This window comes from Pseudonaja textilis, chromosome 2, assembly GCF_049901715.1.
Source record: "Pseudonaja textilis isolate UNSWEBS1 chromosome 2, rPseTex1.2, whole genome shotgun sequence".
NCBI lineage: Eukaryota > Metazoa > Chordata > Lepidosauria > Squamata > Elapidae > Pseudonaja > Pseudonaja textilis.
Genome location: NC_141991.1, coordinates 87502586 through 87525829, shown reverse-complemented (window position 1 = coordinate 87525829; position 23244 = coordinate 87502586). Strand labels below are relative to the sequence as shown.

The window sequence follows — 23244 nt, the reverse complement described above, 5'->3', positions numbered from 1 at the left end:
AAGATAGTTGCACAAATCCTTTGCTAACTAACTAACTAAATCTATAAATAAATCTATAAATAAATAAATAAAAGTAAATAAATAAAAGTAAATAAGTAAATAAATCAAGAGCAATCCACCAAGTTACATTTGATTTATCATATGGAAAGAAAATAAAGGACTATTTATTTTCCATTAACAATAGCAAAAAGAAATTCAGAATAATCTTTGATATGATACATCTCTCCAAGTAATATTCTGTAGTTTCTACATCTCTAAATTTAAAGCTGCTTTCCCATTTTCCACTTCCATCAAACAGGTATAAAACAGAAACAGATGCAAAATTCCAGATGAGCTTCAGATGGCAACAAAGACATTTTTAAAAAAAGTTTATCACACGCTGAGATTCCTCGATGGCACATGATAATTCTTTATCAAACGCAAGCTTCAAAATCTACTCCTCCTCTCTACAGATTCCAATAAACGCCTGTCATCAGTCGAGCAACTTTTAAGAATTGTGTTCAGTATGGTCAAATGCTATACAACTGTGTAAAAAGTTTAGAATTACAAAATGTGGGATGGAGAAAAATGAGATTAGCCCATAGGTTCCCTTCTGGATCCTAATCTTGTGACTAAAACTGTCCATGCACAATGCTTCTTCAAAGTTGGCAAAAATGATAGCTAGGAGCACATTGGCAATGGGTTTCAGCTGGAGTGGGCCACACAAACACTGCTGATCATTGTAGAAGATGACTGATCTTTTTTCTATTACAAGTCAAAAGCTGGAGGAAGTGAAACCTATACGCGCAGTAATTTTGTGCTTGGATTGCAGTTGAAAAGGAAGCAGGGAGTTGACAGCTTCCTGCAGGAAACTCAAGTAACACAATAGTTTCCCCCTAGAAATTTATGACAAACAATCTGCTGGACTGCTACTTCCCTTTACAATCAAATAGATAGCTTCCAAATGCAAACATACCACATACCTACACACTGAACATGAGAAGAGAATGGCTTCTTTAGTGTTGCAAAGTGTGGTACTGATACCATGTACTTCTTAGGATGATGCACTAGCAGTGGGAGGATTCAGCCCTGAAAGCCTATAACTTTAGGCCAAACAGTCTCTCTCAGCCCAAACGGCTTCATAGGATTGTTACTATGGAGGAAAACCTGAGAATATGCCAACCTGGGGCTCCTCGTGAGAGGTGGGATATGAAGAAGAAAATCTATTTTTACTAGAAACTTGAGATCTACCAACATAATTTGATGAACAACATATTTAGACTTCAGGAATTCTGAGTCCAGGAGTCTAGAATAGAATAGAATACAATTACAGTTTCTTCATGCAAAAACACACTTCTGATAAGTTCCCCTGTCCACAACTCTAGTTATTTTAGCCATACAGCTAACGACAAGGAGAGCCATTTTATTGTTGTGACCATTCACTGGGAAACTGAACCCTTGAGGATCTTCTACAGATCATCCAGAAAACTATAGGAAGATTCCAGTTTACAATCCATTTCTGAAATAGTACAAAATGAGTTGGTCTGCATGGTATACTTTCCATTATTAAGCTGCAGATAAACGAATAGGCGTGGAAGACTGCTGTGAGAGATGCAACCTGCTGCTTGTTGATACCCTAGAAATCTCTATGTGGATCTATAGGTTCTTTCTGTCCTGAAGAAATATCTGCATGTGATGGATAATCAATCGTTAATCATCTAAATTGCCTACAGAATTAGAGTTATATTACAGTTACAGTTATATTCTGAGAAGCTGGCTATTGTGCTCATGTCTTCCTTGGATTCTTCTTCTTGGCTTGTTTTAAACCAGGATGAAAAGAAAGAGCTGGATTAGGTAACATTTACCCGGATCCAAAGCCTTTCCTATGGGCTGCCTGAAGAAAACTAAATGTGTAAGAGCTCCATACCCAACTTGTGTCAGAAATCTGTCTCCCAAATTTCCAGAAGTGGCCTATGAATGAAATCTGTTGGCCATTACATCAGGGAGCATCAGAAAGTCTGCTTGTTTCAAAACAGGCAGTTATAAAAATCGGTGATTTTTCTGTGTTGATGCATGTTAACATTTCTTTCTTTCTTTTTCTTTTTCGCCCATCCAAGCCAAAGTCAACTTAATGCTGCTGAGAAACCATATCGCTTCCTGTGATATTCACTGCTGCTCTCCAGACTACAGTAGCTCTGCATCGATCCATGTGCTCAGTTCCTGACCACAGATTTTTTTACTGCCGTTCTACTTCACTAGTTCTTCTTAAATGTCTGCAGAGCAAGAAGCTTGAAATATCCTTGCTCTCTTTTATTATCTCAGAGTCAGGGCCAATACATTTGCATCCTGCTTGATTTTATATAAATATGAGGTTTGCAAAGTTTTAAGTCAACTCATCAACAAGTGTTTTTCAGCCTGTTAAAAAGGTACACATGCTAATTTAATTCTTTAATTTAACACTATTTGAAAAGTACCCTTCTAGAGGAAACATTAGTCCTTGTTTCACATGGGAAAGTATCCCTTGTCTAATATAGTTCAATCTACACTGAATTTGTAGATCATTTAAAATAAGGGAAAATCAGTTTAGCTATTCAAGTATTGACTAGATATGTAAATTGAATTAACTGGCTAAAGAAGATACACTTGCTTAACTAAGCTCGCTTTCAGCAAGTAATATCTTCATAAATAGATTTCTGGGTATCCTGAGATACCCAGCAGCACACATTATATAGTCCACACTGAACAATGTATCAAATATCACAGTGGTTATTCAATCCATAATAAGAAAACATTAAAAGAGGCAAAAATCTGGGCTTTAATACCAGAATACAATACTACCTCATACGGTACATTCAATCATCTTGACTTTAGTTTCCAAAATATGTTGGGTGCCATGCATCAAAGACATGCCAGGACGAACACCCTTGTTGGGATGTTTTGAATTGCACAGCTAATCTTCACTCTGCCTTTTTCAAAAAAAAAAAAAAAATTGAAACCAGGAAATCTTCAATAAACTAAAGCTTCCTGTTTTGTTTGAACTTAAATGCTATTGTTACCAGCTTTGGGCAACAGTTTTCACAGTTTTTAATTTGAAGCTCATTTACATGGTTACTCATTTGCATGAATAGGAAATTACAATTAAGTAATTTTTCTATTTTTACCATTGTGGGATGTGGTCAAAGGAAGAAAGAATGTTCAATATGTATAGATATTACTAACTTCTACACGTGGAAATCATTAAGAAATATATAATAATGCAATATAAATGAAAAAATCAGTAGCCTATATATGCAGAGTGCTATGATTGTTTATATAGTATTATTTTCCAGGACTGTAATTAGAATTTACATAATTCTTCCAGCATCGAGTTAAGCTAAGTACAATATTCCAGAATGCATAGCCCACTTTTTAAAAAATGCATCAGAATTTTTGTGGAAATCTATACTACTTGCAAATCTTGCCCTACTTAAGGCTTCCATTTAAACTAATAAATTCAGACAGAGAAGTCGGGAAAGAAATTGATGTTCTACTAATCGGATTGATTAACAGTTAATCTTCATCAACAGTCAGTGAAAACAGTGTCACCAGTTCAAGTCACAGGGGATTTAGATGAAATGATTTCATGATTTTTCATGAATTAACTAACAAGGATAGGCGTATAGTACAACTTTTATACCAAACAAAGATCCTCCTATTCATCCCACTTTCCTTGTCAAGCGATGCCCTAAGAGTAAGAGGAATTTACACATACGATAAAATTAAGACAAAAATGTCAGTATGAAGGATTCCTCGTGTCCATACTATACCTCTGTATTATTGTTGATTTAAATGTTATTTTCACAAGATATTATACCAATAACCCTTGACTTACAACAATTTGTTTAGCGACCATTTGAAATTATGACAGAACTGAAAAAGTGACTTATGACCAGTTCTTGCACTTACAACTGTCATAATATCCCTTGTCAAGCCCTTGTCAAGACTTGGGTTAATAGCTGGATAGTAAATGCTGATAGATAGGTGAGGAAATTCCATAAAAAAATATCCAAACAAGCCAAAACTGAATTCTGTTGGTGGCAGAGGAGGTTAAAAATGTGCATTGTATGCTTGTGTTTAACCTAATTTCAATCTTTGTGCATTTTATGTCATTGCAGGGGTTTCTTTTCCAATGAGGGAGGGCAGCCTGTCAAGGCCAAAATTGACATAAGTGTAACCATTTTAGTTTGTCTTAGTGTATATTCTTTTTCTTATTTTCTCTGTGGGAGAAGGGTTTCGGGCTTGACACATTCCTAATGGGGGAGGAGTGGAGATAAAGATAGTGTTATGACTAGGTGATCTTCTTTCCAATGGGAAACGAGCTGTCCAGGCTGGGGCCCCTGGAGGTCCCCATCAAGCAACATTGAATTACTTCTATTGGAGAATGTGACTTTGGGGGGTTGTTTCTAACTTCTAATATTGTGGGGTAATTCCGGGTTGGGTCAGATCCAGAATTACCATGGACTTTGCCAATTTGATGCTTTCCTATATAAAAGAAATCTTTTTGCAGATGGACTTTGTTATTTTTCTTTTAACATGGAATTCATTACTTGGAAACCTGACATCCCTGTGGTCATGTGACAAAAATTTAGGCACTTGGCAATTGGCATATATTTATGACAGTTGCAATGTCCCAGGGTTACATGCTCACCATTTGCAGCCTTCCTAGAAGGCTTCTGTCAAACAAAGTCAATGGGGGAAACCAGATTTGTTTAATGACCATGGGATACCCTTAATGACCATTGTGATTCACTTAACAACTGTGGAAAAAAAGGTTGTAAATCAGGCATAATGCAATGATTGCCTTGCTTAGCGATGGAAGTTCTTATCCCAGTTGTGGTCATATGTCAAGAACTACCTATAATTTTCAGTCTAATTCTCCATCTAAACATTCAAAAACACAAATGCAATATATTAAAAAAAATTGCCGCTTAAAATAGCATTTCTTATTCTTTTCACATGAGTGAATCTGTTTCCATTTTTCATGCTAGCTTTTCCTCATACTTAACAATTTGGCTTAAGAATCTAAATATTTCAAATATTCACTTTGATGGCACAGAGTTCTTCTTCTGCTGAGAATAGAATAGAATAGAATAGAATAGAATAGAATAGAATAGAATAGAATAGAATAGAATAGAATAGAATAGAATACTTTATTGGCCAAGTGTGATTGAGCACACAAGGAATTTGTCTTGGTGTAAATGATATAGAATCAAAGAGTAAAGTCAGTCAGAAATTTGGAGCTGAATTTAGATTTTGACTATTAATTTTCAAAATTCTACCCTTGAGAAGGATCTCACTGGCTTTCCGAATCCATATTAACAATCAGTTCTGCTTTCAGCCTGACCTTAAGAGCTGCTAAGTGCTTTCTTCCTATGCTACAACTCTAGAAAGTGCTGATGAACAAAAGATAATAGAATATTATCAATGTCATGGGTTTAAAACTATTATAGTGGTATCTGGATATGCATCATAAATTGGTTCTGGGAAGTGTGATGAGTACTGAAAACGATGAGTACCAAACAGATTTTTCCCATAAGGAATAATGTAGTGAGTCACAAGGCTACCGATACTGACAAGTTCTAGCTTGTGTGTTGAGTACCAAACAAATGCTGAGTACCAGGACAACATTTTCACATCAAAAAGCATTAAGTATCAAAAAGCATTAAGTATCAAAGTTTCAAAGCAGTTGAGTACCAAAGTATTACTGTAAAATAATAAAAATACCGGTACTATTTTCATTTTCAAAAGGGGGAGAACTGAAATGTACAAGGACTCTCCAGGTCATAAGTATGTCTTTCACTCTTGGACATCTGAAGCTGTTCTTAAGTGCCATGAAGAATGTGAAAAGGCTCCATTGTGACACTTAGGGCTGGGTTACCAGTTGAGTACTTAATCCTTAGAGCAAACATATAGACACACACCTCCCCTAAACAATTATATTTGACATGAGCATATCTGGCAGCTATTTCTGACAGCTGCATCAAGTTTTTTTTTCCTTTGCTATTAAAATGTCTGCAATCCTTCAAACAAATGAGCAACAACTGTCTTTTTACCATGTTGTACAATTTGTTGATTTTCTGGGAAGGTGTCAAGTTTGCTCAGTGAGGTAATAATCAGATTCTGATCAGGAAAATCCTTTGTAAACTCCAGCACACTTTGACACACTAACCGCACAGTATTTTATAAGAAAGCAATTACCGTGTTTCTCCAACAATAAGGCCTCCACCAATAGGAAGGCCCAGCATGATTTCTAGGCATGAGGTGAAATTAAGCCGCACCCCCAAAATTTAGGCCTATCTAAACCATGCGTTTCCCCACCATTTCTCACATCGTTCATTAGAACTACATAAGGTGAAGAGAAATGGGGGGGGAAGGGTGGGGGGGATGGGGGGGGAGAAAACTTGCCTTTAGGAGTGCCCTGCAGGTAGACTAGGCTAGAATACCCCGATAGCCAATAGAAGCTCCCTGAAGGCAGAGTCCCCAGCCGCTTCAGGGTGTGGCATGGCTGCCCATGTCCCCTCGCCTTTAGGCAGTTTCTTTCAGGAAATGGAAGCTCCCCAAGTGCAGTCACCAGCCACTTCGATTGGCTGGTAGAAGCGGCCTCGTGGCCTCGGGGCGAGCGCACACACACAATCTCCTCGCCACGAGGCCACTTCTATCGGCAGATGAAAGCTCCCTGAAGGCAGAGTCCCCAGCTGCATCAGGGCATGGTGTGGCTGCCCGTGTCCCATTGCCTTTAGGCAGTTTCTTTAGGGTGATGGAAGCTCCCCAAGGGCAGTCACCAGCCACTTCAATTGGCCGGTACAAACAGCCTCGGGGCGAGCGCGCACACACACACTCCCCTCGCTGTGAGGCCGCTTCTACCAGCTGATCAAAGTGGCTGGTGACTGTACTTGGGGAGCTTCCATTGCCCGAAAGACACTGCCTAATGGTGAGGGGGCATGGGCAGCCACACAGCAGCAGGGGACTCTGCCTTCGGGGAGGTTTCATTGCCCAAAAGAAGCGGCCTCACAGCGAGGGGAGTGTGTATGTGCGCTCACCCCGAGGCCGCTTCTACTGGCCGATCAGAGTAGCTGGTGATTGCACTTGGGGAGTTCCATCCCCAAGGCAAGGGGACACGGGCAGCCATGCCATGCCCCGAAGCAGCTGGGGAACTCTGCCTTTGGGGAGCTTTCGTCAGCCGATAGAAGCGGTCTCACAGTGAGGTATGTGCGTATGGGCCACTCTAGGTGGGGGAGGAAATTAAGTCACCCCCAAAAAGATGGCCTAGCTGTTTTTGGGGGGGTAAAAAAAAAAAAAAGGCCCGGCCTTATTTTGTGAGAAACACAGTAGCATTTCCTAGTCAGACAAGCTGGAGGGAAGTATGGTAAAAGCATATAATAGTAAAATTCATCTTAAAAACATGACCCACAACTTAGAGGTAGTAGAAATACACATGTCAAGTAAATTGAACCTTCAGTAAATGATCAGACTCTGTCCATGGATTTTATGTACTGTAAGACAAGAATAGAAATATCATAACATTTCACCTCTACCCCTGAGCTATATATACTTATAAATATAATTTCCATAAGAAGGATAAATCAGAATGGAGATTTTACTGAATACTCTTGCTGATTTCCAGCAATATTGTAAAAACTGTTCAGAGTAATTGTTACTTGAAAGGATATCATTTGAATCAGTGTCCTGTTCTGTGATGATGTTTTAATTGAACTTTAATTGAACAATACATTAATTGATTAGGAAACTGTAGGGTCAATCCACCATTTAATTTGTTCTCATTGTAACTCGTATTAAGTAAATGTGTTATTTTATAAACATTTAAGCAGGACTCCATTTGCGCATATAATATTGCACAGCAGAGTAGGGCAAGGGAAATTAATCCGACGTCAGGAATGTCAGGACATAGATCCCACCTCTTTTCTACACATGCTTCTATATCATTTACATGTCCCAAAGTGGCAGAGCTTGCAATATAACATTGCTGTCTTTATTCTGCTGAGAACCTGTGGATTACTCTAATAAGATAGATAATTTCTTCTGAATTTCTACCATAATGCTCATTATAGCCCTCTTCATTGGGATTCCAGAAGAGAAAAAAATGCATTGGATGCCTACATCAGATCCTTCACCAACGTTTTGGTCCCTGCAGGAGAAAATGGCATGTGTGTTTGCTGGACAGTGAGAATAACTCTCTGAACTATAAGTATCTTCAACTAAATGTGAACAGAACGTTATCTCATTTTTCCTTGTTCAGTATAGGTAGTCCTTGACTTACAACAGTTCATTTAGTGTTTATTCAAAGTTACAGTAGCACTGGAAAAAGTGACTTATGTCCATTTTTCACACTTAGGAAAAGCAGCATCCCCATGGTCACATGATTTAGTTGCAGTATCCCAGAGTCATGTGATCCAGTGGTGAGATTCAAATTTTTTTACTACCAGTTCTGTGGGCGTGACAGGGGAAGGATACTGTAAAATCTCCAGTCAGAGGTGGTATTTGCTGGTTCTCCGAACTACTCAAAATTTCAGCTACCGGTTCTCCAGAACTGGTCAGAACCTGCTGAATACCACCTCTGAGGTGATCCCCTTTTAAAAACCTTCTGACAAGCAAAGTAAATGGGGAAACCAGATTCACGTAACAACCACGTTACTATTTTAAGAATTGTAGTGATTCATTTAAGAAATGTGGCGAGAAAAGTTGTAAAATGGGGCAAAAGTCACCTAACAAATTTCTCACTTAGCAAGATAAATTTTGGGCTCAATTGTGGTTGTACATTGAGGTCTAATTGTATAAACAGGCCTGAAAAAGAAAAGATAAGGATGTATGGAGGGGGACTGGCCTCCTATAGTCTCACCACACATATTATCTGGAATCTCTAAGTATAACTTGTTTCACATAATAATAACCCTGGCAAAATGTAGGTTAATAACAGTATATTCCCACCTCACTGTGTGTGACAAAGGAGATGCAGTCCACCTTCTTAACAAACAAAATGTCTGTTGGTGGTTAGGTTCCCATCTATGTAGAACTCTTATAGTTCAGCATCCTTATGTATTAGCTGTCAAGGTATCCCAGGCTCCATCTGCCAATTCCTTCTTGGGACTACTTCCCACTCCTCCTCTCCTATCCCACGCCTCCTCTCCTATGATCAAAATTCCAGCGAGGATGTTATTAAACTGAGAAACAGCATGAAGAACAGAACCAATGAGCAACAGGCAGGAGGAATCTTATCTTCTATTGAAACAGGAGATTTACAAATAAGACACTATTTAGCTAGCTTATCACTGCAACTTTGCCAACCACCTACTGGAGCAGCAAAATTACAATTGCCAAGATCTCTGTTTGAGAAGAGTTACAGTTTTCCAGCTGCTACATTTCACATGCTTTAATGACAACACCTATCAATTCACCAATGGCTTTTCTCACTAGAAATTTACACACAGATAGTAATATTTCAAGTCAACTTCTTTGGAAACATCAATGCCTGACATCGTGTAGACCAGGTATAGAATATTTGCTTTCTTGAAAGGCTTCTATAAATCTACTCCTATAAAAAAGCTTTTAAAGAAGAAGAATGTAAATCAACTATTATCAACCTTAAACAGTAAACACTTTAGTTTGATTAGCTTTTGAAAAGAGATGCAAATTTTAAAGAGGGGAACTTTAAAGTTCCAAAACTCTCAGGCCGGTTTAAGTTGTCAATGGCTAATTGTGGCAAGATGGTTTCAGCTTCTGCAGTGAATTTCTCAATCATTTAGTTATCTTGGCATGGAAGATGGTATGTGAGTTGATTTAGAACACTTCATTTACACATGTGAGGATATATAGATCAGACACAGAGCTCTCACAGCAATTGAAAGGGGAAATGACAGCATAGCCTCTGTCCTTGACTTTGATGGTAAAGTACAAGCAAATGCCAATGGAGCACATAGTTCTTACACACCTATATTTAGACCTATGAAACCAGGACAGAAATTCTTCAAGGATGACAACTAAAAATCAGTGAGATTACACAGGATTCATCTAGATTCTAAAGAGCAGCTTTTGTGAGCTGAGTTTTTTCTTTTCAGAATTGGCACTGCAGACTCCACTTCCATGTTGATCTGCAGTGAAGTAAAAGGTTAGCAGGTAATATGCTGACAGCACCAGCCTGCCTTTTGTTGAGGCATATCACTTCATAGATTTCTTAAGTTTCCCATATTTTCACACATTATCATGAGGGCATGAACTTGCAGATATAGCACAACAACTCAGCATACTGTATTGGCACTGAAACAACTGAGGGAAGAGTGAAGTGCTCCTGAAATGGTAATTTGAGTAAAGTATGACTCAGGATATTTTGGAAGCTATCCACCCTAAAAAAAGCTCACATAGTTTCACATAGTTATGGAGCCAATTATGAAATTACAAAAAGATAATAAATCCAGTGTGGATCAGGCATTTCTTCCACCCACAATAATCCACTTATATTCAGCTTAGGGGAAAAGAGTTGAAGATGGAGGCAGGGTAAGGAGGACTTAAATATGAGAGAAGTGTTATTGAAATGGATCACTAATGCCCCACTAATGCAATTTTCTCTTCCCATACAACTCAACCATCTGTGAAATGCACATCATAATAAAACCCTCTCATGTGCATTTTCATCAGCTGATGTTGAAAGGCAATATGGGCAGCAAGGGACAGTTTCAGGTACTAAGCAAAAACAGAGGGCTGCGACTGTATCCCTTATAAGCACAAACTTTCACATGCAAGCTATAGGGTTTGTTCATGTGGTAAGAACATATATATTACACTATAGACAAAATTCTATAACTACATATCCCATTATCTGAGGGTAAATCTATCCCTTTTTATGAGCATCTTTGAGGGAATTGGAGGGGTAAGCGATGTGTGCAAGATGATGTTATTGCACAAGTGATGCAAATATGTCATATATTTCATTTATATTATGGCATGACTGATACAAACTACAGATATGCAATGATGTATACAGTGATATTGTGGCTGTTCCTGGATAGCTATGCCCTCCTTCCACATATCCAACTATCTTCATAAGACTCACATATCACAGTAGTATTGACTGGCAAAAGACCTCCAAGACAAGGGGTGACCAGATCATATAGCATGCATACATATTCAAGAAAATCTTTTTATATTCATGAGGTCGTTCTTGTCATTACTATACAACTATATCACTGGTAGGGTTGCTGCTGGTATGCAATGCATATTTGTGCAGAATTTTACTTAGCATCACATACACACACACACACACACACACACACACACACACAATCCCAATTGTTAGTTTGATAAGATGTGTTTTTGGTGCTGGCAATTTTTAGTTCTCCATAACTATCCAGCATCATGGTGCCTTCCTCATGCAATGCCCTTATAACTTATACAATTTTGCACATCAGGTTATGGCAACCTGTATAACCCAATCTCACACATTGTTCAAGAACTGAAAATAAAGACTTCATTCTTCCTGATCATGGATACTGTTAGGAATGATAGTTACTTAACAGTTGGGTTGGCAATATATAAACCAGGATAGTCATTTAATACTGCTGTATCTTTAAGAGAATGTTGTAATTGTGGTTGGCTAAGGTTCCTCCAACAGCCATAAGATGGAGCCAGAAACCTGGTTTGTTCTTCTTTGCATTTCGTTTGCTTTCCTGTTGCCTTTTGCCTGATCGTTATTCTGCTTGAATTGCTGTGAGTCTTGCAACTATCCGCAAACTCCATTTACTGAACGTTGTTTATGATACTGGTAAAGAAAAGGACTTCATTTTTGGATGATCCCTGGACTGATTATTTTGAATACTAACTGCTTTAACCATGTATGATTTGGACTGTTTGTTGGACTTTGTTTACCCATTTACAGGAAGTAAAACTTACATTTTACTATTCAGTGTATCTGTGTATTGGTTGTGTGTTATTCATCACCACTCTCACTATGTTTCCCTGAGTACACTCATTCTCCTAACGGGGAATACCTCAAACGATACCATAATATATATGGCTTCTATGTTGCTTCCCAACCTTTACTTTTTCAAAATATAGTCCATAATACACTATTATAGTGCATAAGCTAAAGGGCTGGGCTCATCAAACAAACAAAAAAAATGACAAGGTACCATTAATACACCAAAATGCTAGACATTATAGAAAATGTCTGCTTTGCTTGTAGTATTTTATATTTTTCTGCAGCTTAGATCAGAGAGACTATTAGCATCTTGTAATTTAGATACCAATAGCCTGCTTGGTATGTAAAGTATGTCCATGTGCTTCCTGTTGTGGTGGGTTTCAATGTTATGACACTTCCTGGCCTCTTAATGAGCAGTTCAATCACACCAGTTTTTTTTACAGGACAATTTTGAAATCCCCAGGTATAGAATTACTACCAGTAGTTTGGAACTTGCTGGTGCTCAAGACCTTTCATTGCCCAGGAGTTTAATAAAATTACAACAAATGTAATCTACTCTGAATAAGTTCCATGGGTTGGATAATGCAGCATTTTGCCTTCTTCAGGACAATATGATGCAGAGTGAATGTGCTTGTATTTCAGTGTATCTGCTACGCTGTGTGCCAGATAGATAGCTGGAAACTATGATAGCTATGAATGACAACATATGATGTTGACTGGGAGTTGTGTGAATCATAGCAAAAATGTGGGAAGGAATACTTAGATGGTATGGACACATTGCAGGTGGTAAAGAAGACAGTAGCAAGGACAGACATGCATCTGGACCCTGAGGGTCAGTGACCCCATGGCACATCCAACAAAAGGGGGATGAATCGCATCAAGGAGAACATGAAATACATGGGTGTCGCCCCTGAAGACTTCCTGAATCGACCCAAATGTAGATGGCTTTGCCAACAAGTGAACCCTGCCATAGTGCAGGAAGAACAGTAGGAAGAAGAAGAAAAGATAGCTGGAATGTATCTATGACCAGAAGTACAATAACAATGAGGAGATGCGTACACACACACACACACACACACACATACACACACACATACACACACACACACACACACACACATGATGGCTTACTGGTTGAAGATGCTGAAAATTGTTAGCTTTCCAGCTTTTCAGTTTCGAGACCCAAGCACTATGTGGTAGTGTGAGCTCCTGTCCTTTTCCCAGCTCCTGCCCACCTAGCAGTTCAAAAGGTGCCCCTTCAGTGGGAAGGTAACAGTGTTCTGTGTTCCGTGCCTCGACATATAGTCATGTAGCCACATGACCACGAAAATGTCTCAGACAATACTGGCTCCTTCAGCTAAGAAATGGAGGTGCACACCACCCCCTAGAGTTGAATGTATATGTGTGTGTTTGTGTGTATGTGTGTATACATACATATTCAATAAAAGGATATTTTAAAAAAATAAAAACAAAAAAATCCATTTTCTCCTTTTGTCTATATCTCTAACTCTTTTGGAGAATTCTCTTGGATTAATGCCCAATTCTGAAGTGATTAATATTTCAGAATGCAATATCCTTTATAACTACAACCATTACAGCATTCCATGGAAATTTTAAACACTAAGTAGAATTAACATACATGATACATGCACTTTAATATGAATTTCTTGCCTTTTTCAGAAGGAAAAATATGTTACATTTGTTTCTTTAAGAATACCGAACAACTATTTCTTAGCGGAAAGGTAACCCAGGATAGTTTCCTCTCTATAAGTTGCAGGAACATGTGTTTTTTTTTTTTTTACATCCAACTCCAGGAAGGGTATGGCTTCTGGCTGTCTTGATAACAAACCTCCCACCTGACAGGGAACAAGTTAAAAATTTATGAAGGTGCACTATGAAGCCATAAATGTACCTGCAAGAAAGGATCCTTGTGAGTGGCAGAGCTAGGTATCTTCCAAACTCAACAAGAAAGGTTTTACAAAATAGCTAATCATCCCATGACCAATGGGATCATTATTGCTTCAGAGGTATTTCCTTAGACAGATAAATAGGAGAGTTTTAGTAGTATATAGATGATGTATTGTGTATTCTGCAAATCACATCTTTGACGGATTTACTAAGTACATCTTAGTAAACCCACAACAGACAATTAGTACCAGCCTTATTTTGTGCTTTCAAATTGTTGTTATTTTAACTAGTTGTATTCAACTCTTGGCGGACTTTAAAGGCAAGTGCTCTCCATCCTATCCTGACAAGCATAGCTTTTTTCAATTGTTGGATGCTTAACTTTGTATGTTATCAAGCCAGCATGTTCTTTGCTTGCCTCTTCTTCTTGTTACATTAACCATCCCTAGCATCATTGCCCTCTCCAATGAATTGCATGCGTGACCCGGCCAAAGTAAATCAGACATAGTGTTATGATTTTAGCTTCTAGTGAAGTGTCTGGTTTTATATGATTTAAACCTCTCTGTTAATTACTCTGGCTGTCCATGGTATACACAATAATTTACGCCAGCACCACAGCTTTCAAATACGGTACATTAATTTTCTCAGTCAGAAGGTACAATGACAAGGGGCATATGTTTAGTTGTGCCCATTGTAGTATTTGTGAAGCAAAAACTAAGTGTAAAACCACAGAAAGTGCAATCAGTGCTTTTATGTATACGAAACAAAGGCAGACTGTCCCAATGCATTTTGGTCATTCTTAAACAGCTCTTAAACAAAAGATGATTTCAGCTATCATAATTCATATAATTGTCATCACTTTATCCTCTTGTAATCTTAAATATGTTTGGTGGAAGCTAGAAGGATTTCTTTCTTTCTTTTACTTTTTCACTTTCATCGAAAAGCAAATGTGTTGTAAACAACATCACAAATAACCAAAAGATGCAGTAATGGGCCACAGCCCAGGGCTGGGGTGGGAGCCCCTGGTTTAATTAACAATTTTTAAAAACCCTCTTTAATAGACCCTTGTTTGATATAACAATCCTTCAAATAATAAGGTGCTATATCTCTAACAGCATTTTTACTTTCTCAACTTTTTATGGAGACTTATGATATATTAGAATTTTACCATGATGGAATTGATTAAGATATGAAATTGACTTCTTTGATGAAATAGAACAGGGGTGTCAAACTTGCATTGTCATGGCATCATCGCGTGACGTATCATGACCTTTTCCCCCTTCGCTAAACCAGACGTGGGTGTGGCCAGAGCATGACGCATCTGGGCCGTGGGCATTCCTGAAACAGAAGATCTTGTCTAGCTTTTTTCTACCTGGAAACCACTTTTGGACTCTTTTCTTGAAACTGAAAGAAATGCAACTATAATTTGGGGATTTGCTGATTAGAACTGTTTATGATTATAGAAATTACTGTGTGTTATTGATTTTAGAATATGAGGTTAATGTATTTTATATTTATATCTATATTGAAGAAAGTTGGAAGTTACTCTTTTTCTATTTTTTCGCTTTTTTTCCTTTTCTGCATTTCTAATTTTGCTTTTTCTCTGATCTTTTTTCTAATTTATATATATTTTGTGTTTCTTTATATTTTTGTTGATATTTCTTCTTCAAAAACAGAATTTTATTCATTCAAAATCTTCAGCTAAATGGCATTTTTAGTGAGGCCAACCAAAAATTATCACTTAATAATGAAGTTTGGGTGTTTCTCTCATGGATCTGCAGAGCTATCTTTGTTTAAGCCTATAAGTAACTTCTGTTTTTTTCTTCTCAATGTTTTTCCCATCAAGATTCTATTCTAGGAAATTTCTTATTAAAATCCTTGAGGACTAATCTGAATCTTCTAATCCAGCTGCTTGAAGCATAACACGCACCATTACTGATCAGTAGCTATTTCAAGCAATGAAATCTAGACTTTCCTGTTTTTTCTAAATAGCATAACCAAAACAACAGTTCTGCCCCAACAGGATATTTTATCTCTGATAACAAAGCATCCCAACTAAATAAATTTTGCCTTTAAGGGAACAGGCACTTAAAAGTCAGCTTACCTATTAAAGAATAATTGAGCTAAATGAAGAAAGATCCTTTCAAAACTCATATGACATGATTTAAACCTTAAAAAAATTGTTCTTGCCCTTAGATCAGGGTATCAAACTGGTGGCCCGGATGCGTCACACACAGGCCAACCTCACCCCAGCTCTGTGAAGGGAAAAACATCACAAAACATCACATGACGGCAATGTGATGCCATGAGTTTGACACCTGTGCCTTAGATGATCAAGATTACGACCAAATTCTGGACATTAATCAAGTTGATGATTACCCATGTCACAGAGAAACCATTTTTGGGGGTAATTGATCAAGATTATGGCCAAATTCTGACATTAATCAAGTTGATTTTATCCATGTCATAGAGAAACAAAACATTTTTGTAATAGTCATCATTTCTAAAGCATTGCTACTTTGCTCTGCCTCTTTCTTCTGCATGTAGTGGACAGTATGTCCTCCTTCCCATTTCTTTTTGTTTTCATAAGAGTCAACTCCTTGAGTTGAGTCTAGATTCAGAACTAGTCCAGAGTTAATCAAAACAGAAGTAAAGATTCCCTGTCACTTTCTCACTGTCATCTGAAAAGTGCAAAGAACAAGTATAGTAAATCTTGAGAGCTGATTCTTAACAGACCTGCCATTGGGCAAATCATAATAGCAGAACTTGAAGAACTTCATTAAAAAATGAGAAAAAAAACACTATGCTCACAAGAGTGGGGGAAAAAGTCAAAATGCTCTGGGGAGTTTAAAATAGCTCTCAGCTTTAAAAAAAATGCAAAGGTCTTCAGCTCAGCAGTCCAGATTTTATGCAAAGGAATAACAATGTTTGTAGTAATTGTAATACTACCACCACTAAGAATAACCACATAGGTCATCAAATAAGAATGGAAATGTACATAATTTTGCGAAGGGTGCAGGTTAAGCTATAATTTCCATTGAGTTTGTTTTTAATATTGTCCTGCATCTGTGGCAATCAAGCTCTTCAAACAAAGAAAAATGTGGGAATAGAGCCCATACCTCAATCTTCAATAAACATATCTAAAAAATCTGATTTGTTCTGAGTTACAGCCAAAGATTATTACTGCTCAGTTTTTCCCTCTGCAGCCATCCAAAGGAACTAGCCCTTGCTCTCCACTCATCTCACACCCCTCCTATTTTTCCTTTTCCTGCACCTGTCGACTCATGTCTGCATATCAACTTTCCATGTAACAGCTCCAGAGAACTGGCAACCAAACCTCAAGCAAATCCAGAAGAAAAGAAAAGAGACACGCTAAAAAAAATCTAAAGAACAGACTGTTTAATTGGGCATTGATTTCAGGATTTCAGTTTGGTCAACTACATGATAAGGGTGGCTGGACAGCAGCATTGCTCTAGGCATTTTTCCAAAATTCAGTTGCATTTTGTCACTGCCCTTCTCTAATTTTTTTTCATTACATTTGTAGCTTACCTTTCCTCCAGGAACTCAGCCCTTCCTCCAATCTTCCCTTCTCTCTCTCACACACACACACAGCTGTGTGACCTATGGGGGCCTGGGAGAAAATAACTAACCCAAAGTCACCCAATGAACTTCCATGTTGGCCGGGCAGGGGGAAGACTTGAACCTGGATTTTCCTAGTCTTAATCCAACACTCTATCCACTAGATCACTTTTCTTCCTTCTTTCCTCTGAAGAAAAACTTTCCTAACCAGATACTCAAAATACACAGAACTATACAATGTTGAAGAACATTTCTAGACTGTTCCTGAAGTCTGCAAAGAAATGCTGATTCCTTTGAAATACAAACTTTATGAATCATCAACTTAGTTTCAAGGAGTCTTTGTAATTTTAGAAAACATGCCCTTACAAAGTTTCCCCACTCCACCCCTCCCAATATGTATTTAAATCAAATAATGATAGCTACTCTTTAGATAGTCTTTGATTACCAGATGAGGGAGCTTTGTGCCAAAGGAGAGACTGCAAATAAACTTTGTTATTGCCAAGATAGACATCTCCATGCCAGGTAAACTGCCTCAGATTCTGCAATGGGAGGTGGGAGGGGGTGGGAGGGTGGGGCTCAGAACACAGCCATTCATGCGGCAGATAGAAAAATATCCGGTGGTTCAGTGCACATGTGCATATTAGACATATATACATCTCTCTAATACATAGCATATATCTGAGGCGCACACCACAGCCACTCTGAGTTTACACAGGAAATCGCAGTTTCAAATATGAAGCCAAGAGAAGTTTAGAATCGTGTCTGAAGGCTCATTTGGCAATATTCTCTTTGAGATTTGGGGGCAGGGACTTTTTCTTGAAAAGAACTTAAACACTTTATACCAGATAGATGGGGACTACTGCAGTTTAATTGTCACAGAGAGCAGCAATTGTCTTGCGATGGCTTCAATAATCAGAGTAAATTGGATGAAAAAGCAACAAATCTGTTTTATTTTTTGCACAATTATGTACAATGCATGATGGAATAATTTATGTAGCCAGTTCTCTGAAAGAGCCATACAAGATTAAAAAAAAAAAATCTCTGTAGAGAGAAAGGGAGCAAAACTTGATAGAATAAGGGGAAACTGCTGCTGTGTACAGCTCACTGGATCTAAAATCCTAATGATCAACACCACCAGGGATAAAGTAGTTGTCAAGTACACCAAGCACAAATTTAACAACCAAAATTATTATGAGGAGTCTGATCCATGTGTATTCCAGAACTCATTGCATGCAGATTCTTGTGGGCTGTATTTTATCAAAAATGGAAGGAGAAAGAATATTGATTGTCTTGGTCACTTTTAAATAGTGAAAAGGCTTTAAAAATCCCTCCGTAATCATAAATACGTTTGCAAAGAGAATCTTACATGGGCATTGCTTGCAAGCCTCCTGCTGATCTAAAACCAACAGAGCAATAAATACCTTTACCTTCCCAACATGACTAGAAGTCAGAAAGGGACAAGTGGAACCATTGACATAATCGATGATTTAATTAGTCTACCCCTTGAGATGAAAAGTTGTTTTATATTATAATACAACTTAATCTGAACAGATCATTCCACTTAGGTTTCGTGCTGTGATTATTTGGATTATGTCAGCAGCAGTAAAATAAAAAAGTTCTAATTAATGAGTTTTCCACAATAAGATTTTAAGCAGACAAGATTGTAAATCCATGAGATATTTTGTGGATATCTACAATCATGAATTGTAGATATCCACAAAATATGTACATATTTAATACAATGAATGGATAGTGAAGATGGATTAGCCATACCTGACAAAATTAGGCATAGTCTTTATGTAACCTCCTGAACATCGAAGATTTGAAGAAAACTGTCACTAGACAACAAAGAATTGAAGCAGCACTAGAGAAAATGTAAACTTCCAATATCTCTGAAAGTATTAAAAGGTATGATGTTTATCCAAATATGATGAAGTGAATGAAAATTAGTTGAGATGATACGGGAACTGTTCCTTAATAGCACACTTTCTAAGTATAAGAAACTTGGAGTCAGCTGCAGCAAAGCACAATCTCATTACTAATATGGACAGTACAAAAAAGTAAACATTTGACTTTGCAGGATTCCTAAAAACTGTACAACCCATCCAACCTCTTCCCTCATCTGCAGATTAAAAACTGCCAGTATCGCTCAATTCCTGCTTGACTTCAGGAATTTCCCTCTAAGGAGCAGTTGATAAGTTTAATATCAAAGTTGGCTCAGCCTTCCATCCTTCCAAAGTCAGTAAAATGACGGCCCAGGTTGTTGGGGGCAATAGTCTGACTCTGTAAAACCACTTGGAGAGAGCTGTAAAAGCACCGTGAAGCGGTATATAAGTCTAAGTGCTAACATGGCTATGCTAAGAGGTAGTTGAGTATTGTAGTACATAATAAAAAATAAAAGTGAAAATAAAAACTCCTTTGGAGTAGGAAGCTCTCCTATTCAAATCCGATATGCCCTTCCTTAAATATTTCTGTAGCCCATGAATAAAACAACAGGACTCTTCCCACATTTGAGGTAAACGTTTGCTCACCAAGAGCTGTTGCTATAGTCACTATAGCCTAATAATCCCTGCTCAGGTCCTCTGGCAGCCACAGCAATCATGACAACAGGTAGACATTTCTGCTATGTTCAGTCTGTTGGGACTTAATGCTATCATGCAACACAGTACCTTTGCAATGCACAAACTCTTCCCCAGTAGGGGGACTTCTTTCTTCACACAGCCATTGGCCAGCCTTGTGTTCACTTGCATGATAGTCACTGTGGTGCCCATTGCAGTCACTTTTCCCATTGCTATTGGAATATCCGTTGACATACATTTTCAAGGCAGACCTCCGGAAACAGAGGATCTCCTGGAAAGCATACCTGAAGTCTGGGCTTCGGCAGTAAATTAAAGGGTTGAAAGCAGAATTGACATATCCCACCCAGTTCAAAAAGATATACACATTTTTGGAAATCAAGGGCTCTTCAATAACTCGCACAATGTGGACGATGAAAAACGGGAGCCAACACAGCGTGAAAGTACCCATGATAATGCCCAGAGTTTTGAGAGCTTTGTGCTCTTTCAAGCAAAACTTGGATGCTTTCCTATGGTTTCCTTTTCCCGCGTTTCGCTCCTGGCTGGAATTTTGCTGATGGAATCGTCCTTCACATTTGTCTATTTTTTTTAGCTGTTTCTGAGCGACCTGGAAGACTCTGGCATAGACGAAAACCATGACCACCAAAGGTACATAGAAGGAGATGACAGAGGAAGCAATAGCATACTCCCGGTTGGTGAAGAAGTCGCAGCAGCTCTCATTCGAATAGCAATACTTGGCATCCAACCCTTTGGCTCTGTACCACTTCATCTGGATAGGTAAGAAGGAAGTCAAGATTGAAATGACCCAAACCAAGAGGATGACCATCCTGGCTTTATTTTTGGTCAAAAGGCTCTGATACTTGAAAGGAGAAGTGATGGCAAAGTACCTGTCCACAGCGATGACACACAGCGTCTCGATACTGGCTGTCACACAGAGGATGTCAATTGAGATCCAAAACTCACACCAGAAACTCCCAAACTTCCAGGTGCGCTGAATGATGTAGCTGGCTCCGAAAGGGACCACTCCCAGGCCCATCAGGAGATCCGCGCATGCCAAAGAAGTGATGAAGTAGTTAGTGACCGTCTGCAGCCTCTGGAATTTGGCGATGGCCGTGATCACCAACACGTTGCCAAAGAGTATGGCCAGCACGATCAACGACATGAGAATGGACATGCCCACCACCCAGCCTTCTCCGGACGCGGTGGAATTGTCCGGGCTCTGCCTGTTACTGGCGTTGGCGCTCACTGTGAGGTGCGCCGAATCGATGGGGCTCAGTGTCACCATTGCGCCAGGTAGCCTTCGAACCAAGCCTCGCTCTTTTTTCTCGGTCCCGGCCGATCCGGAAAATAGGAGCAAATCCCGCCGGGCTGCTTGGCGAAGGCGCTGCCCCGCTGGGCTTGCTTTTGTCGGCTCGACCGTTCCAAAGTCCCCGTCCGCTTAACCTTTGCAGGAACTCTGCTCCCAGATGCTACTGGCCCGCTGGAAGAGAAGAACCAGGCTTGGCAAGCGAACCAGGGGCTGGACGCGATGGTGCGCCTCATGCAGCCAGCAGTCTGAACGGCACAAAAGTCGCGTCCTGGCCTCGCCTTGCCTCGCCTCCTTTTGATCACCTCCCGCCCGCCTAGATGTAACCTTTGCCGGCTGGAACTTGTCCGGAGCCCGTTATGTTTAGGGAGTTTATAGGAACTCTCACTTGTGACGTCAAGCTACCTTCAGCCAATAGTCTGCCAACACACACACACACACACACACACACACACACACACAAAACACACACAGGGGGCGACCACTCGGCGGTGGCAGCTACAGCCAGCCAGTGCGCCTTGTGGCCGCTTTGCTTCCTTACTCCTTGCCTGAAAGCTTCCTTCTGCGCCGTGGCTACCGCTTACCACTCCCTTTCCTCAATAGCCCAACGAAAGTTAGCGCCTTCTGGCCGCTGGGAAATCGCCGATCCTGTTGCCGGCTTCTGTTTCTCGCCTGTCATCTGGCTCGGGCTCCCTTGGAGAAACAGGCAGGAAGATCAGGAAGGCGAATGGGGTGAGGAGGGATACCGGGGAATTGAGATTTATTTTTCTTTATTATTTTTTTAGCGGGAAATGCGGGCGAGAGTTTGATCAAGAACTTGGTTCCCCTTTGCGATGCGTCATCGAGCCTCAGGTGCTGGGAGCGTCCAGGCAAGGCACCTTCCACGGAGGCACCAAAACCTCACCTTGGGAACGCTGGGTGGAGTGGAGCCTCAACCCCACGCGCGGCGTAAAAGTGTTCTTGGCTGCCTTTCTGACTGCGATTTTGCAGCCTCGGCGACCTTGAAGTTGCATGTTTGACATCCGTTTCCAAACTTTATCCAGTTGTCTTCGGCTGATCCCCTGCCTGGGAAAATGTCCTTATTTGTGATTGGGAAGGAGAGCGTCCGTCCATATGCAGTTACAAGTCTGGTGTTTCTACTTTGCCTCCTTCGGCTGGTGGCATTATTTACGGAGTAACCACTATTAAATAGAGTTTACTGTTAGATAAAAGTGGAATTTTGGTTGTTTTCTTAAAGGAAAAAAAAAGCTATCCAATCAGTTTGCAAGTAGAATAGTTGTGATTGTACTCAAATCCTATCTCCTATATTAGAAGCAAGGGCACTCTAAATAAAGCAGAACCAAACTGTTGCTTTCTTTCTTTTTTAAAAATCAAATGCCTTCCAGCCTATTGATGAAGAAATTGTGAAATATTCATAAGTTCTTACCAGAAGAGCAAACTAAACAAAACTCTCCTTCATCTTTACCAGCCAGTTTCGACACAGCACAGAAAGAACCATCTTGTGTTTGTTTGCCAAGTAGGTGATAGATATAAGGAACTTGTCAGACAGAAGGCCAGTAGTTTAATATCATAAGCATGGCTGAATACATGAGGATTTCTTTAAGCCTAAATAGATAAAATGATCAGTTTCTCCCATGCTCTAAGTTTTTTTTTTTTAAGGTTTAAATTCTGCCTTTCTTATTTATCAATTCATAAAGTGTCATGACAAAAAAAGCAAATAAAATTCTTATCTCATCCTCACTTCTGAACAACCACAGCTGGAGAGCAACAATTGAGAGAGGGCTGAGCAGATTCCCCAAGCACACCAGCTGATGAGTTCTCAGGCAGGGCTATAAAATCCTTGGAACAACATTTTTGTGCTCCAAATTAGTTTAAAGTGGCTAACTATGGTACTGTGTGTGGAGATGTGAATAAAACTGCTCAAGCAGCCA

General features: G+C 39.3%; 1 protein-coding gene across 2 annotated transcripts in view; it reads right to left on the bottom strand.

Moving 5' to 3' along the window:
• ADRB2 (adrenoceptor beta 2) overlaps positions 1 to 22651 on the bottom strand; it is a 71452-nt gene extending 48801 nt beyond the window's left edge. Inside the window, exon 1 of one of the 2 annotated variants that reach the window (XM_026696373.2) lies at positions 20101 to 22651. In XM_026696373.2, coding sequence (XP_026552158.1) covers positions 20101 to 21292 — 1192 coding nt within the window. In that variant the 5' untranslated portion in view covers positions 21293 to 22651. Of the gene's footprint in view, positions 1 to 18358 lie in introns of those variants that run through there. The other variant, XM_087924521.1, reaches the window with a different exon arrangement.
• Between the last annotated feature and the right edge of the window lie 593 nt (positions 22652 to 23244).